This window comes from Rhinolophus sinicus, linkage group LG07 (genome assembly GCF_036562045.2).
Source record: "Rhinolophus sinicus isolate RSC01 linkage group LG07, ASM3656204v1, whole genome shotgun sequence".
NCBI lineage: Eukaryota > Metazoa > Chordata > Mammalia > Chiroptera > Rhinolophidae > Rhinolophus > Rhinolophus sinicus.
The window spans coordinates 29967331-29985141 of NC_133757.1; the positions used below are offsets into that span (position 1 = coordinate 29967331).

The 17811-nt window shown below is 35.6% G+C and overlaps 1 protein-coding gene and 1 pseudogene across 1 annotated transcript in view; one reads left to right on the plus strand and one right to left on the minus strand.

Moving 5' to 3' along the window:
* Positions 1-5727: 5727 nt before the first annotated feature.
* The window catches only part of HECTD2 (HECT domain E3 ubiquitin protein ligase 2), a 70544-nt gene continuing 58460 nt past the window's right edge, over positions 5728-17811 (minus strand). Inside the window, exons 15-21 of the mRNA XM_019739189.2 lie at positions 17459-17617; positions 14253-14327; positions 13459-13546; positions 13266-13372; positions 11816-11931; positions 11073-11216; positions 5728-8184 (exon numbers count right to left, since the gene is read on the minus strand). Of these exons, the coding sequence (XP_019594748.2) occupies positions 8064-8184; positions 11073-11216; positions 11816-11931; positions 13266-13372; positions 13459-13546; positions 14253-14327; positions 17459-17617 (810 nt within the window). The 3' untranslated portion in view covers positions 5728-8063. The remainder of the gene's footprint in view (positions 8185-11072; positions 11217-11815; positions 11932-13265; positions 13373-13458; positions 13547-14252; positions 14328-17458; positions 17618-17811) is intronic.
* On the plus strand, positions 8980-10079 carry LOC109451190 (nucleosome assembly protein 1-like 1; annotated as a pseudogene).

A 17811-nucleotide genomic window follows, 5' to 3' on the forward strand; every position in this document is an offset into this window, starting at 1 on the left:
ATCTATTTGTTACTTTAGCTTAGTCTTCTCTGACTTATCTCTCCTCTGAACTTACCTCGCCAGAGACAAATGGAAGAGCTAGAGAATGGTGGGTCTCTGTGGGGGTGGCCATTGACCAGGGGGGATTGGAAGCTTATGTGCCCACAATGCCTAGGCACAAGCAGGCCAGAGAATCCTAGAGAACCAGAGAGAAGAGCAAGGGTTGGGGTGGCTTTTCTGTGTGTAGATCTACACTCCAGTGAAACATGGCCCGATGCTACCGGGCTCTCATCAATCAAAAAGCAGCTGCCCTCCCTTGGGGGCAGCAGTCAAAGAGAGGAGAGAAAGTAAGTTCTCATTCTCACACTTCCTGAGTGGAGAGTTGAGTCAAAGGCCTTTTCTCGTGGGCCACGGTTGCTATGTAGGAAGAGGAGCACGATTCCAACAATGAAATCATTCAAGTGTTTCAATAATTCATAGATAGTTGGGTAGATGACAAATAGGTGATAGGTGGAGGGGTAGGTGACACACTGAAGTCTTGACAGCCAGTGTCCAAGCAAGTTCGTGTGAGTCAGGGCAATGGGCTACTAATTAAAAGTGAAACTATTTACCCATGTAGTTCTCTGGTCCACTCCACTGATTTGATGAGTGTTGCATCTGCCCAGTCAAGTCAACAAGTCAGGTAGGATTTTATCAGTTTACCAACCCAGTACTGTGCTAGGTGCCAGGTGGGGACACAGGAAATACCTCTGTTCTCAAGCTTTTGACATGCACACATGAACCGCACACCAGTTTGAAAATACTAAGCGCCACTTGAGTGAGAAGATAGGTGGGTGGGTGTGAAAAAGGGAGATTTGTCTTCCAGCTAGCTTTTTTGTTTGGTGGCTGGTAATGTTTCAGGGCAAGATTTGGCTGGGGAGAGAAAATTCTGGTCTAGGGAGGTTGTGGAGGGCAGGGGACCTGAGATGGTTTGGGACAGAGCTAGGGGAGGAGTTGTTTATTTGGAGAGGAGCAGGAAGAGCACATCAGGAGCAGGGCTAGGACTGAGCAGGGTGAGTTCAGGAGACTTTTGGGAGTTGGTTTAGGGGAATATGCAGAATAAAAGTGGAACACATGCCAGGCTTTGGGGTGGAAAGGTGGTCAGATAAGCACCAGGTATCTTAGACAACTTGATAGTACGGCACATGATCAGAACAGAATTTTATAAAGATTGTCTGTAGAGACCTTAAGATAAATGGGGGAAGAGTAAGTCTACAGTTAGAGAAGCTGGTTAGCTATGAAGGGCTGAGTGTCTAAATCAAAGATGAAACTGTAGGAATGGAGTAGAAAGAAGGATCAAATCTGAGAAGCAACATAAAGATGAAGCTTGCTGACATGAGGCTGAAGAGAAGGAAAAGTCAAAATGAGATCAATGTTTATAAGCCAAGCAAACCAGGAAAATAAGATTGCCAATGACAGAAATAGTCAAGTAAAGAAGGCCTATTGAGTCTTGGCCTATATACCTGTGGTGAACACAAGATTGTGCTCCTTGAGAAACCCTACTGAAATAATTCTGTATTTTTTTCTATTGTAATTTGTGTGTTTGTGTGCATATAGAAAAAGTCAAGTCAGATTACAGAAAAGCTTAGCAGCTTAACTCGGTGGTGACTAATGCTCCTATTGTATGCATACCCATGCGTTCTGAGTCGTAATATCTAAATGGCATGAAAACACTGAGTTGTAAAATTGTCATAAAAATCCTGGAGGTATTTTTTTGATATGGTACACATTTGAATACTTCATAACTATTCAGAATCATATCTGCTTCTTATGTTTGTAAAGATCAAGCAATGGTATATGGAGCTGTGATCAGCCTCCAGTTTAAATATAATAAGCACTCAATAAACAAGTGGTAACAAAAAAATAGATGGGTGTAAACAATCTACAGAGAACAATGTACTTAAAAGTTTCACACATTGGATGGGGTAAAAATAACCAAGAGGCATGCTTGTACAGGCTGCATGGAAATGGGAGAGGCCATTTACTACTATAAACTGTTATAAATTTTAGACAACATATATCTACAAAACTCTTAAAATATCAATGTCCAAGACTGAAAGGAAAAGAAATCGTCAGTTATAGGAAATGAGGAAGAAATGAAAAGCCAGAAGTATAAGCAGTATTCGGTGATTCATGACGGTGATGAACCCTCTAATGGATTTTAATGCCCGTATGCATTCAACAGACATGCCTTAGGCCTATTCAAGGTGAGGAGCCCAAAATGATCCCACTTCACACAGTCTAGCATTTACAAGGGCTGCTATGTTGATGAAAAGGGATAGAAAAACTCCTAAGCCCCAACCGGTGCCACTATAGGTGAGGGGGGCCATATTTACACAAGTAGAAAAGGAACCATAATCCAAGAAGTTAACACAAAAATTGGTGTGGGAAACCTATAGGGCCTTGATTGAGAACATGAAACTATTCTGGTAAAGCACTTGCACTATTGAGGACATAAAATTAAATAAACTAAAATATAAAATGACAAATACACAAAAAAATAAGTCACTCTGAGAGCCAGTTGATGAACTTATCAAGAATTAGTACTTCAAGAACTAAAAAGAGGAGAATGATCTAAAAGAGTATCAAACAAGGATGCTGAAAATTATTAAAGAAGTAAAACCTTATGAAAAAAAGAACAGTATGATAAAAGAGCTGGTGGACTTGAAAAGGAACCAGAAGAATTTCTAGAAGTGAAAAATACAGCCATTGAAATAAAAAAAACAAAAGACTCAGTGGGTTGGTTGAACAACAGATTAGGCATAGAGAGAGATGGAATGGTTGAACAAAATTGTCCAACATATGTTTAACAGGAGAGATTAGAGAGAAGAGGGAAGGCCAATATTCAAAGAGAAAAATGGCTGAGGAATTTTCTAGAATTGAAAGATACAAATTCAAGAACCATAATGAATCCTAAGTAGGATAAACAATATACAATATTCACATTGTCTTTAATGTTCTGCAGTTTCATAAGAAAAGAAATATCTTAAAAGTAGCCAGAGGAAAAAGAAATATCTACCAAGGATGACAATTATAATGACAGCTAACTTCATATCAACAATGAAACCCAAAGACAGTGTATTAATATATTAACAGTCCTAAGAGAAAAATAACCATCAACATAGAAATGCATATTTAATTAATCTTTCACGAATAAAGGTGAAATAAAAGCATTTTTAGATGAATGAAAAAAGAATTTACTACCAAGAAACCCTCATTTAAAGAGCTTCTAACATATATAATTTAGGAGGAAGAAAATTGATCCCAGATATAGGTGTGAAGAACAATAGAAAGGAAATGGTACACAAAGAAATTGTAAATACGTGGTTAAATCTAAACAAACATTAACTGTATAAAATGTTTTATTTTATGGACATTAAAATTAAAAAAAAATTCGTATTACAAAAGATAAAAATCAGGCCACATACTAGATCTTTGCAATAATAACAATGTTAATAGTAATTGTACTAATACCAAATACTACGCTTATGATCAGGCATAAATATAATTACTTACATATTTATAAGTGCATATACATACGAGTGCATATACATATATGTATATTTATGTTTTATTTGTAAGTATATATGTATATATCTAATTCATATATACACATATACTTATAAACTTATTTAGCTACATATTACATATACTTATATGATATATATACATATAAGTATATAAGCACACATATATGTTTATGTATACTTTACCTAGGTTTGTTTAACAACTCTATGAGCTATGTATTATTATTTTATTTTAGAGATGGGTAAACTGAGTAAATCATTTACTCAAAGTCACAGTCATTGGCAGATCTGGGAGTCATATTGAAGCAACGTTGCTCCTGTTAACAAAGGATCAATGTTCAGAATAAAGAAATAACTCCTAAAACCAATGAGGAAAAAAATAGAGAAAAATTAGGCCATGGAGAACTGACCATTCACAGAAGACATCTGAACAGCCTGTAAATGTACATAAAGGTGCTCAATGTCATTAGCAACTATAGAAATGTAAATTAAAACACACTGGTCAGACTAGCAAAAAAGGTAAGCTAAAACCAACAAGCGCTGAGAATGTGGAGGAAAGACAACCCTTACAGTGTGGTGGAAATGAATGCTGGGACCACCACTCTGGAGAGCAATTGGGCAACATCTGGTAAAGCTGAAGACGTACACCCTGTGACTCAGCCATTCCACATCTGGGCTGTCCCCTAGGGGGACTTCTGCATGCACACTCAACACGGGTAAGTGTGCTCATCTTAGCCTGGCACACACTGGAGAAAATATCTGAATGTGTCTGTGGGAGGATGGATCAACAAACGGGGATACATTCATTTAATAGGATTCTACTACGCCATTGAAATGGGTGAACTATATCTAAATGTATAATCAGGGATAATACAATATTAAAGACAATATCGAGTGTAAAAAGTCGTGTACAGACAGGTGGAGTATGGCAGCAGGTATGCAACTATACTACTACTATATAGTGTTTACAGAGACACATGCATAATATAAACGTAGGGCAGTGTGGGAAGGATTCACAGTTTTATGGGGAAAAGGAGAAAGTATTTTGGGACTAGAGAAGCACACAAAAAGGGGCTTCAACTCCATCTGTGATTTTTTATTTACAAAGAAAATCTGGCAAAATGTTAACATTTGTTAGATCTGAGTGGAAACATGGTTTTATTATGTTAATCTCTGAAAATGTTCTCTCGAGTTGAAATGTTTCCTTAAAAATAAACTCATTTATTTTCGAATTTTAAAATCGCCTCTTACACATCTGTAAAACAGTATTAAAAACCCTTGCCTAGTGAGACATCCATAAGGGTAAAATTCTAAAGCACTGTTTCTAGAATAAGAAATATGCTAACAATTTTAATGCCTCAAAGCACTTTGTGTTCTTTAATATGGGGTTGCACCCAATGTCAGAGAGTCAAATCCTCCAGGCTTCAGAAACAGTGTTACAACCACACTGGCACCATATTGTGTACTCTAGGCCAGGTACCGTGGAAGTGGTTTTCACATATTCATTTAATCCTCCCTACAACCCTCCACATGAGATAGGGAGATTATTGCCATTTTACAAATTATTTTCACTTGATAATTGAGGCACAGGGAGATGAAGTAACTTGCCCGAGGAAACACAGCTGGTGAACAGTAAACCCAAACCCAGGCAGTCTGGCTTCAAAGTGCAGTTCTTAACCACTACACTGGATGAAAGGCTGTGTGTGGCCGTCTGGGTGAACTGAGCATGTTCACCCTCCAGCTACCTGTCTTCTTCCATTAATCACATCATTCATGACATTCTGGCCTATATTCTCATCATCCCCTCTCTTTTTCTTAAGTATAGGAAATGTGGGCAAGGAAAAAATGCCAGACAGATAGTTTTGGAGAGAAATACTTAAGATCTGAAGTTGTCTATCTATGGCCAATGAAATGTCGTACTTAGTTCATTTCAGGGTGGTCTCTATGGCACTCGGTGGAATAGATCCAGACATTGTTTCATACTGAAAATAACTGAAGAAGTTGGTGGTACTTGCTGTCAATAACAACACACATCTTTTGGAGCCATGTATATTAATTAGCACTTTTCCTAAGCACTACTTTAGAGAGTGTAATGAAGGCAATAGTTTGCAATATTTAAGATATTTTAAACTTACGATTTTAGTTGATTGCCTAATGTTCAGAAAACAAACTGAAACCTGACTGATTGTATAACTTTAATATTTGAAAATTTTTATCCAGAAGTTAACAACTTAATACAATACAGATTTGTACAAAAAACAGGGACCGTTAAAAACTTCTGATCATACAGACAAAAATATGATTAAGCTAAGATTTAAAAAGTACAGGACATTTTGTAAATACTGATAAATACCGTGTAATGATTTAATTTACTGTGGCAGATACAAAAATCAAGAATTCATTAACAGATTATATAAAAAAGCAACTACATGAATTGTCTAGCTGTTTAAATTAACAAAATATAACAGTAGTGGTTTTTTAAAAAAATGAGGTATTGTTACATCGTAAACAAAAAACAGCATAAATAAATAAAGGCAATGTACAATTAAATGCTAAATGATTATAAATTTCAACAACAGACAACAAAAATTTTCCAGTTATTTATGGACTTTGTCATTTAAAAATCTGGCTTGCTTGTGTACTTCTTATTTAAAAATGACATAGCTATCGATATACAGCACATCATTAAACATGCAGACCAAGCCAATACAATTTTTTCCATCTCTACCAAATAAAAACTTTACATTTTATTTAAAACACTTAAATCTGGTTTCTTATACATGATTCTTTTGTGCTTATTAGTTAGTAGTAACCTACGTCTTACTTTCTAGTTCAAGCAGTGTAAGAGAGAAGCAGTTTTATTTGCATATGGATTAAAAACAGAGCAAAAAAAAAAAAAAAAAAAAAATGAAACCAAGACGACTTTAACTCTCTTAGGCTTTCCAAGATTTTTAAGAAGAAAATCCTTTAAATAGCGTATCCAAATGTAAAAGCAGAGTCACTTCTGTCTCAAAGAGAAGAGTAAACCAAGTCGTAACTCCTTTTCCTTCAGAACTGCAGGAAACCAAACTGATACCTAGTTCCTCCACCCGAAAAGAAGTCTGCTGGTTGGGTGCAGGAAGCATAGCAATGAGGAAATAGTATAACTCAGAAAAAATTGTGGGAAAGTATTATTTGCATGTGAACCATATGCTGGTACTAACTGCTGGCTTCATTATTATTGCAAATATATCTTCAGAGATTTCTGAAGGAAAACTATCAAAGTATAATAGAGAAATCTTGATTTGGAAGTACTTATAACATGCTAATAAAACTGCTTCATTTGCTGTAAATGAAAAGAAAACCATTTACTGTCCGACTTAAAATGCAGTTTCTTTTTACATGCTACTTTATTAGAAAGTCCAAAAAGAGTACTTTTGAATTTACTATATTCAGAATCCAGTGAAAAACAAACATTTTGGTCAAAATGTTGAACTTGATTTTTCCACCAAGCTACGTCATTTTGACACAAATGTTTTTATTGTATTCACTTGCGTCAAATATCTTATCCTAAACTTTACTAAAAATTAGTGTTTCAGTACAACTGGTGATCAAAAAATATTAGAAATAAGCCTTGTACATCGATCAAAGTATATATAAAAAGTTTTCTTTTGTGCTTGTAGTTGACTTAATTTACCAATGATTAGTTATCTGATTTCTTTTCTAATATCCCGACCCTTAAGAAGAAATGATCATTATACAAATATTACAGAAGTACTCAAAGTAACTAGTTTACTGCCAATGTGCATGCAGACTAACAATACTTAAAAGAATATAACCATGAATCCAATTAGTCTGAAAATAGTTACACTCTTGTACAATCGTCTTTATTGATTTGTAAAAGCTGTATACACATCTAAAACCCTGAATTTACTCTGTAAAAATAAATCTTTAGCAATAAATGGCACTATCAAAATCCCATTATTCTCAGGCTATTATGTAGTTATTTACAGGCTTTTCAGCAACAGTTGAAAAGAATCTTATAGGACCAAAGCCAGTATATCAAAAAACCCTGTAAACTGCATTTGCAATTGTACTGTTGTTTACCTCTATATGAAAATATGGCTACGTGCCTTAAATTAATGAGACTGTAGCAATGTGTGTTGCTACTGTGTGCTGGCAGCACGCAACCTGCCACTGGGTTCCACTGCGTCATCAGTGCATTCTTTACCGCACCTTGTTTTCCCAGTGGAATACCTGTGACAAACTACTAATGGAGAATGATAAAGTGCTGTATAAAAGAGGGATGGAACCCACATCTGTCTCTGCCATCTGGTCTTTTCCCCACTCAAGCAATGTCTGTGGTTTTAGAAAATCATGCCTCCACTAAACATACTTCATATTTGATTTTTTAAAAAACCAGTATTTTAAAGTTGGTGAGCTTTGTCAAGGTGTTTTGAAACAAAAACATAAAAAGGTTAAAGGCACAATAAGAGGGAAGTGAATGCTACATATAAAATATATTTCAAGTCTTCTAGGTTACTCAAGTCCAAAACCTTCTGAATTTGAAATTCCAATGATCAATTTCTGTTTCAGGTCTTTTTTGCTCTTGTAGGGGGGAAGGCAAAGTTGATTGAAGCAGGTGTGGGCCACAGGCAACCTAGGGAAAACATTTTGTTAAAGACATTGAGCCTCAAAATACACACACAATGACTGCTAAGCAACTTTCAAAATACCAGGACACACACTTGATCCAAATCTATCTTACTGTCCTAAGAGATGACTCATTCTTTCCTTCATTGAACCTGCTATGCATCAGGCACCCTTCTCAGCATGGGGCTAAGTTTACCGACAAGACAGTCAATGTCTCTGCCCTCATGCAACTTTCATCCTAGAGGCATTATTTCTGGAGTCAGACACATCTGAATTCGAATACTGTCTCCTTCACTTACTAGCTGTGGGACCTTGTTCAAGTTGCTTCATGTCTCCAAATCTCAGTTTCCTCATCACCATGATAGGGTATACTATCCAACTCAGTTGTTAAAAAGATTAAAAACAGCTATCTACATAAAACACCTAACAGAATAGCAGATAATATGACTGTTACTATTATTTCAGTCTTGACTGTCAGAAAATAATAAAAAGGCTCCGGCTCCTCCCACTGCTGCCCTGAATCACTGCCTGCATAGCTCTGGCCACCTGGCTCCTTGAGCTAGCCACCGATATTTGGAATTCTTACAACATAGCAGACATTAACAAGATGTTTCATGGCCCAATGTGGCTGCCAGAGTTCTGGCCATCACATCCCTATTCTAGGGAAGAAGCAAGATCAAAAAGGCCTCCTAGCTGTTTACCATCCTATAAAGGAAGCTTCTTCAAAGTTCTACGCTACTTTTTATCTCACTGCCCAAACATAGTCACACAAGCCACATCTAACTAAAAGCAAAGAACAGTCTGAACTTGATCAAGATTTGGATGATGTTAAGGAAGTAGAAGAAGAAACTGGTGAAGAACCAAAAATCAAAGCACATTAGCTGACTGCTCAGATGGTGCCAAATCCACAGATTCTTGCAGCCCTCCAAGAAAGACCTGATAGTCTAATAGGAACACCAACAGGAAACATTGAAAGCTTGCCTAGTGTAGTTAAAAGATGAGTGAATGCTCTCAAAACCCTTCAAGTTAAATGTGCACAGATGGAAGCCAAGTTCTGTGAGGAAGTTCGTGATCTTGAAAGAAAGTATGCTGTTCTATATCAGCCTTTATTTGATAAGCAATTCGAAATCACGAATGCAATGTATAAACCTACAGAAGAAGAATGTGAATGGGAAACAGATGAGGAAGATGCAGTTTTGGAGGAGCTGCAAGAAATGGCCAAGATTGAAGATGAGAAAAAGGATGAAGAAAAAGAAGACCCCAAGGGAACTCCTGAATTTTGGCTGACTGTTTTTAAGAATGTTGGCTTGCTCAGTGATATGTTTCAGGAACACGATGGACCTATTCTGAAGCACTTAAAAGGTCTTATAGTGAGGTTCTCAGACGCTGGCCAGCCTATAGTTTTGTCTTTGAATTTCACTTTGAACCCAATGAAGAATTCACAGATGAAGAGACATACAGGATGAGGTCAGAACCAGATGATTCCGATCCCTCTTCTTTTGATGGACCAGCAATTATGGGTCCAGACAGACTGGGAAGAATGTCACTCTGAAAACTATTGAAAAGAAGCAGAAACACAATGGACATGGGACAGTTTGTACTGTGACCAAAACAGTTTCCAGGGACTCTTCCTTTAATTGTTTTGCTCCTGAAGTTCCTGAGAGAGGAGATCTGGGAGATGATGCGGAAGTAGCCTTGCTGCAGACTTTGCAATGGGTCACTTTTTACATGAACGTGTAATCCCAACGTCAGCGTTATACTTCGCTGGAGAAGCTACTGAAGAAGAAGAACAAGATGATGATGAAGGTGAAGAAGCGCATCAGGGGAAGGGGAAGATGAGGAAAACAATCCAGGCTGTGACTCAGGAAGGGTCAAGACCCAGCGGAGTGCAAGCGGCAATGAAGCAGGTGGTCTACCTTCTGCTCTCCTGGAAAGGATGAGTTTTCATTATTTGACAAAAGCCTATTTCAAGTTTTCTGTTGTTTGTTTGCTTGTTTTGGTTATTTCAGCCTACACTAAAAATGTCAAATATGAAAAAATAATCATATAAAGAAGATTTCTGAGACACCTGATGCCCACACCTTTAACGCTGCTGCCCCCAACGCACACACGATGTTCATGCTCTGAATCCTTTTGATCAGCTCCCCCACCCTCTACCTGGTGACACTGTTATCTTCATTTAAGATTTCTACAGATTTCTTAGACCCCTTCCTTCAGCACTTATGAACTCCATACTATCAGAATAGTGCTGACAATGGTACCGGTAGCAATGGGAAAGGACAAATTCCAGTTCACAAATGAAAAGAAGAACTGACAGAACTCAGGGAATATATGGGGCAGCAGAAAAAATGATTATAATCCAAGTACTGTCTACTCAAATTAGGTTCAGAAATTACCAAGTGGTTGGGAAGAAGTAAGTAGATCAGCATTAACCCATCAACAATAGAAAATAATTTAAATCCATCATAATCATCACTTTCATATGCAAACAGCACTAGATTAAAAACAAAAGAGAATTAGTAATAGAGGTACTTCTAGTACCAATTATAATAGCCAAAAAAACCCACCTTAGCATTTTAAATGAAAAACACTTGTAAATAAAAATGCAGTTTAGACAAGCTAGTACTAAAAGCAGGCTATATTCTAAAAGAGACTACAAAACAGTTGACTTAGCAAAGCAAAAAATTCATGGAAAGAAATTATTAACAATTAGTATTGGTATGTCTCAAAAATTAATAGAGGACCTTAAGCCATAGTCTGTCTCTTTTCAAGGTCATGTTTACTTCCAAGATTTTTCTATGACGATGACTTCAGATTGAAAGAAGCCTCTAATTCTAAACATAATATTATTAACAAAACATAGATTAAAAATAAAATTTCAATCTGGAAATTTACCAATTAGTAGAAGTTTCATTCTTTGAAATTTTAAAGTTCAAATCAGCCATTCCTCCTACAGGTACTCTGTCACTTCCTGTAGTAAAATGTAACAACTTCTTTTGAAGATCAAGAGGAAATCCAAGTACAACATCCCAAAAGTATCTAGAGAACAACAAAGGAAATTTATATAAAATGCCCTGACACAAATCCTGCAGATCAAAATAAAGTAATATAATGTAAGCTCTAAGGAAACAACTTCCCTAAATATACATAATACCCTTATTGTGCAATTAAGGAATGACAAGCTTTTACATGTGAATTAGATTTTTTGACTAACAATATTACAAAAGTAACATTTTTACAAAATTATGAAAGTAACCCAACAGTGGATAGCACAAAAACCATTTTTTGCCAATCCAATTTTTCTTATTTTTTTCAACACAGTGCTGCTATTAAATATGTACTGCTATTTAGATATGTAGCATCCTTGAAATTCTAGAACCAAAGTCATTTTTAAAAATGTAAAATCTGTATACTGTTGTAGAAACTTATTTATATCACTCTCTCTGAAGGGGACTGCTAAGTGATTTCATATTTAATATTCTCACATTATTTTCTAGAAATGAAATAAGACAGTGTGGAACTCTATAATATTTCAGCTGACTTACTTGATTCAAAGAGTGTAAGTTACATGCATAAATGAACCACATCCTTTCACTCCCTCTTCTGCATCCTCTCCATCTCAAGTACACAGAGCTCACCTTATCGTCAGGTCAGTTTTCGCATAGCCGTCATACTGAGTACTTCTCTGCAAAGCATGCATATCCAGTTCAGGGCTTCCACAGACCAGAATTTCAACCTCTTCTGGACGAAGCAGCTGCCAGTAATTATTTACCAAAAATGATAATAAAAATGATGATTTTAAAAAAGTGAAATTGGAACTATTTTCACTGAATCAAAGTACAAAAATTACGACTTCTTTTATAGTAAATCAAACCATTTTTGTTAAAGAAAATCTTCTCCATTTATGTTTTTCCTACTGAGGTAAAATATTTTTTGCTTCTGAAAGTTTATAAATCTTGTCAAACTAGTAGGCCTCCCCCTTTTGCAAACAGTAGCAATTTGCCAGAAAAACCAGCAGATGACTAAGCAAGAATCCAAATTACTACTCTGCCCCAAAACCCAGCATGAAACTCTTAGCTACTTCAGCATCTACTGATCTGCCTGCCTCCTTCCAGTATCCCTTCCAATAATGCACAGGAAGTGTACACTGTAGTTTGGGTGTACTTGGTTACAGTCTGTCTTGTGTCATTCCCTGGTTCTTTTCACCTACGCAGGTTGTCTCTAAAGAGACTAAAACTGAAAAATAGAAACCATGGCATGGCATTTAATTCTAATTTTCCCTCTCTCCATCCCCAGGACTACCAGTGTGTCACAGACAAAATTCAATTAGAGGTCAATAAATATGTGCTCCGTTTTCAAAGGTACTTTCAACAAGAAACATGTGACAAAAGTTACTTTAAAACAAGCTCTCTCCTTTGAAAAATAATTCAAATGAAAGATCTTACTCCAAACCCTCATAATAAAACTGAGGTGAGATACAAATGGTGTGATGGAACCTGCCCTGGGTAGCTGGGATAAAGGGCATGGGTTCTCTCGGAAACTTGCTTATATCTCCCACATGGTGTTCTAAAAGCAGCTGACCCATATTCACATGGCTAAGATAAGTCAAAGCAAACATAGTCCATCATGACTCTGGAGACAAACTGCTTCCTATGGGTAAAAGGCAATTCAGAGTTGCTGAGGGACCCGTGAAGCAGCAGGAAGCAGTTATAAATATGTTCCTTAGTCAATAAGAAGTTATGGCTTTTGCCCTGGAGCTTATGTGTTAACTCTGTTTATTGTGCTTTGTCTCTCAGTATTAAGACCTTGAGCCCCTGGGATCTCTTCATCCACTCTGCTTCAGGAAAGTTTTTATAACCCTAAAAGACATAGCACAGGGGAGAAAAATGCAGTTGACTGGTCTTTTTTTCCCTTTAGAGAGTTAAGGCTGAAGTGGAAGAACTAGTTTTATTTCTAGCTCTACCTTTAAAAAGTAGAAAACATTTTCTACTTTAAAAGCTTATCTACTAAAATATTTAAGGAATTATTTGTCAATATTATTATATTACAAAACCTAATTGAAAGCTTAATTAAAAGTCTTAAACTCACCATAAGGGCATTTGAAGCACACACACTATGAAATCCATAATAAAATGCAGCAAACTGCTTATAGATGGATTTGTTGAGAAGAAAGTCAACATAAAGCTGTACATATTCTGAAAAGCAATTTCACATCTATTACATAGTAAAAGTAAATGGTAAACACTAAAGCCTTTTAGTTAAGAAATGGTGTCTAACTTACCTTTCCTATTTTGATTGGTAACTGGAATTTTATCACCACCTGGCTTTAAATTATAGGACTTAATTATTCCAAACTCTTCTTGAAAAACCTGATGGGAGATTCCAACACAAGATGTTCATTGGTATGGTAGCTATCATAATAGGCTTCCATGAACGGGTTTGTAAAATTTAAACAGAACAGTTTTATTCCCCTTCTAAATATACAAACTACAGAAAGACTAAGCTCTTGTGATATTTGTATTAAGGCTGAGGTGTCAGGAAAGCATTACGAAGTTAAAAAGTAGGGCTTTAACTTATCCTGTTGAACATAGTTTAATACTTTACTGATGTTCACAAAACCTGTGGCCATTAGGTAACACTCAGGTCTTTGGAGCTTCGTGAATTACAGTAATTTCCACCTCCCAGTTAGTGTTAGGGGAATGGAAATGAGAGTTTTGGTCTAACTCATTAGTTTCTAGTCCTAACTTCTTGTACTGTAGCTAGGAGAGAGGCTTATTTTAAGAAGTTGAAAAGCTCTGAAAAAGTAACTGAGTCAATCGGGAATACGCCAGCAGCCTAGAAAGCAGCTGTACCCTCACCCTTGGTGAATTTCCTTAAGCACTTTCCCTGGCTGTTCATTTACCTGTGTCTGCTTCACTGTCTCTACTTTAACAGGTTAAGACCCTTTAAGACAGGGGATAGTATGTGTTGATTAATCCTGTTCATCTTTCCTAATAACGGTTGTTTAATAACAAATGGCATTTTTCACACATGCAAATACATGATTAACAGAAAGCTATTTGCCCTCAACAGTACCTGGAATGTTGAATAGAAATCTTCTTCAACATTGCCTTCATATGACAGCAATTCACTTAATCCATGGGCCAACTCCTATAAAAAAAGAAATCTGTTATCTGTGTTTTTAAACCAGATAGTATTACCTCAAATAGTTATATGGATCTACTGTAGCTCAGTTACATGTGAGCTAGACAGCTAAACTCTTTCAGATATTGAAATGAAGATAATATTTGAGATGTATTTTCCAGGTCACAGAATGCTTGTGAATGATTTCTACCATCTACCTTTTCATTGGAAAAGGTCATATAGGAGGAAAATATCCCGTTCAAACCAAAGAGGCATAACTCTGGGGTCTATTCATATGCAGCAATCTAAGAGCATAGTTTCCGTCATAATTCACTGCTATCTGCAACATTACTATTTATAAATTTGCAGTATTTTCACTTTTAACTTATATTCTTAAGGAAATCTGCTGTTTTAGGATACATCTTTGAAACATAAAAACACGAAGTTCCTGCATGTTAATTGGGTTCTATATTTCAGTTACAGTGCCTTCTTCTCCCAAGAAGTTGAGAACACTGAAAAAAACATTTTTCTACAGTAGGTGATAATTCATGTTATCCATGAGCAAAGATTTACAAACAGAAAAATTAACCAAATATTTAAAAAATTTTTCCAGTTATATGAAAAAATTAAAGTTTTAAATTATTAAAAAATAAAGAATAGAATGGTTAGAACTATCTTATATACTTGTATACATAATAAATTTTCCATTCCATTAAAACCAGCAATTTTTATACAAGTCTAGATAAGCATAGAGTTGATATGATTGTCATTTGTTTCAATTATTAATAAAAAATTATGGATGCTGAAAATTATAATTGGGAAATGTGTGATTTTTATTAAGAGCTGCAGGGACTACTGATGAATCCAAGGGAAAGGATTTACCATCTTCTTTCAAAGATTAAATTTTAATGACAGAATCCAAGGTCAATCAATAGGTCATGAAGTTATATACTCAGATCTGATTTATTCGGGACTGTATGACCTTTTATTCCCAGCCTTGTATTTTCAAACCCCAATTTTTGTTGAGAATTGTCTTTATCTATCTATACTGTCAATCTTAGACTCTTAACTGTAATATGCTATCTCTAAAATATTAATTAGGTATAAGGTTTTGAATGATTTTTGTAAATCTGTAAAGAGTATGTGAAGAGTCAGAATATTGTTTTTACACATTGTTTGTGGTCTTATTTAATAGAGCATATTTGAGAGTGACTTAAGTAGAAGGAAAAGAGATATTACAGTTGCTGATTGAAGGTTATGCTTGCCTCTCCTCTAATTTCAACTAAAACCCTCAAGTGTAATTTTCGTAAGACAGTCGGGAAACAATTCTGATGCTCTGAGTCATGGATCAGAGTATTCATTAACAGGGTCATGGAAAATTACTGTATTTATTAACAACACATTGTTGAGTATTTTCTTTACTTTCTGTACTTTTTGTCTTATACTTGCACATACTGTCTTTAAATTAAGAAACATATCTACTATATGTTTTTCTTCACTTCCCTGTTCTCTCTTTTTGAAAACAGAGTGTACAAATACCAATGATAAGAAATTGAATAAAAAAGCAGCTAAAAAAACCTTTTTAGGATATATGTTTACCATATATGAAATGGGAATTAGGTACTAATTTTTTTTTGGGGGTACTAATTTTTAATAGATGCTATTTACTAATAAATGAATCATTCATTTATAAAATGTCTTTAAAAAATTACCCACATTCTACTACCCTAACATAGCAGCGGTTTTCCTGCTTCCTTTTAATCTTTACTGATGCATGTATAGAAACTTAGTTTTTTCAATAGTTGATCTCATAGTATATGAACAGTTTGGATTCATTATTAAAGAGCTAATATAAGAACAGGAAATTAGCTTAGTGAAATCTTCAGCTCCATAATTTAAAACATATTGGCATATTCATTCATAAAATATCTATTAACTGAAAAAAAAACTGCATCTAAATGAGTCAAATTCAAATAGCTTTAATAATAAAATAATTTATTAACAATAAACAAATAATAAAATTAGGAAATTTATTGGTAAAAATTTTGGCAAAAACTAAGTATGTGAGACAAAAAGGGAAATCACAGAAATCTAAAATGAGAAGGCAACTCAGAGATTAGTCTACTCCCATTGTTCTACAGATAAGAAAATGAAGTGAATCCAGGGTCATAGCTAGTATGTTGTAGATACAAGACCACAGAAAGCTGATCTTTCAGGGCCTACTCTATTAACTTTTGCAAACCGTCATATCACACTATTTTCCAAACTACTGAGTCTTATAAAAAATGTGAATTTATGTTCTTAATCTGAAAAACCCAAATCAACTTCCAAAAATGTGTCTGATATCAAACCCCTGGTCTTCTAATTGGACCCATGTTCTGGGAGGTTTCTCAACTTTCATAGGAAGGCGCCAACCATACATCAAACTCATCTGCCTATTAAACACAGAGATATTTAGATACTTAATGAACAACAGGAAATGTCAACATCTAGGTATTTGCTAAGAATATTACAAGGAATGCTCTGCTGACCAACAGTTATAAAAACTAAGCAGTAAAAAATATTATAAGGGATTGTCAGGAGGAAGTGTATACTATCCATCTATCTACTAAATTTTAACCTTGGCTTAAATTTGATGACCAGAAATCTAATTTTTGAACTGAGGAATGTTCTAAGGGACAGTCCCGTGAAATTTATGTTGTATTGATTTAACAGCTGTTTGTTGAAGACACTGTTAATGATATTGCACAGTATCATCTTAATAAGGATCCACAGAAGTGATCGAGTACTAAGTGCTTTCTTATCTCATGTAATCCCCCTGATATGTAAGTTTGATTATCCAATTGTTCACATAAAGAAACTAGAGCTCAGAAAGGTTAAACAACTTATCCATGTTCACAGAGCTAATAAGTGGCAGAGCCCAGATTAAAACCGCAGCCTCTCTGACTTCAAAGCCTGTTCTACTGTTATAAGAGCTGAGGAGAACTGCAGAGTGGGTGATGTCTCTCTATAAGGAAGGAGAAACTAGATAAAAAAGGCGATGTGTTACAAAAGGAGAGGGGAAACCATATTTAAAAAGAATAGCATCAGCAGGAGAAAGACTGTTCAGGTCGAAGATGTTAGCATTAAGGAATAAGATTCTAGTAACTGATACTTACAGGCATAATTTGGCATAAGTCGTCAGTGGTAACACTGCAGATGCCGACTGGTGTATTTTGATCACTAGGAACGATGGGAGGGCTCAATAATTTCTTGTAGCAGCAGGGGGGGAAACGAATATCCAAGGTGATGCTGTTATAAACAGCTAGTCCCATAAGCTATGCATACTAAATGTTAAGCATTAACATAAAATCCATGACAACAAATGAGTTTTGAATTATGCATCAATCTATTTCTTGCATGGTTCTTTCAGATCTAACGCTGACTTTCTAATTAATCCCACATACTTCCTTTCCGCTCATTTTTCCCTTTTTTACATAATATAATTCCTTGATTACCAAGTCACGTAAAA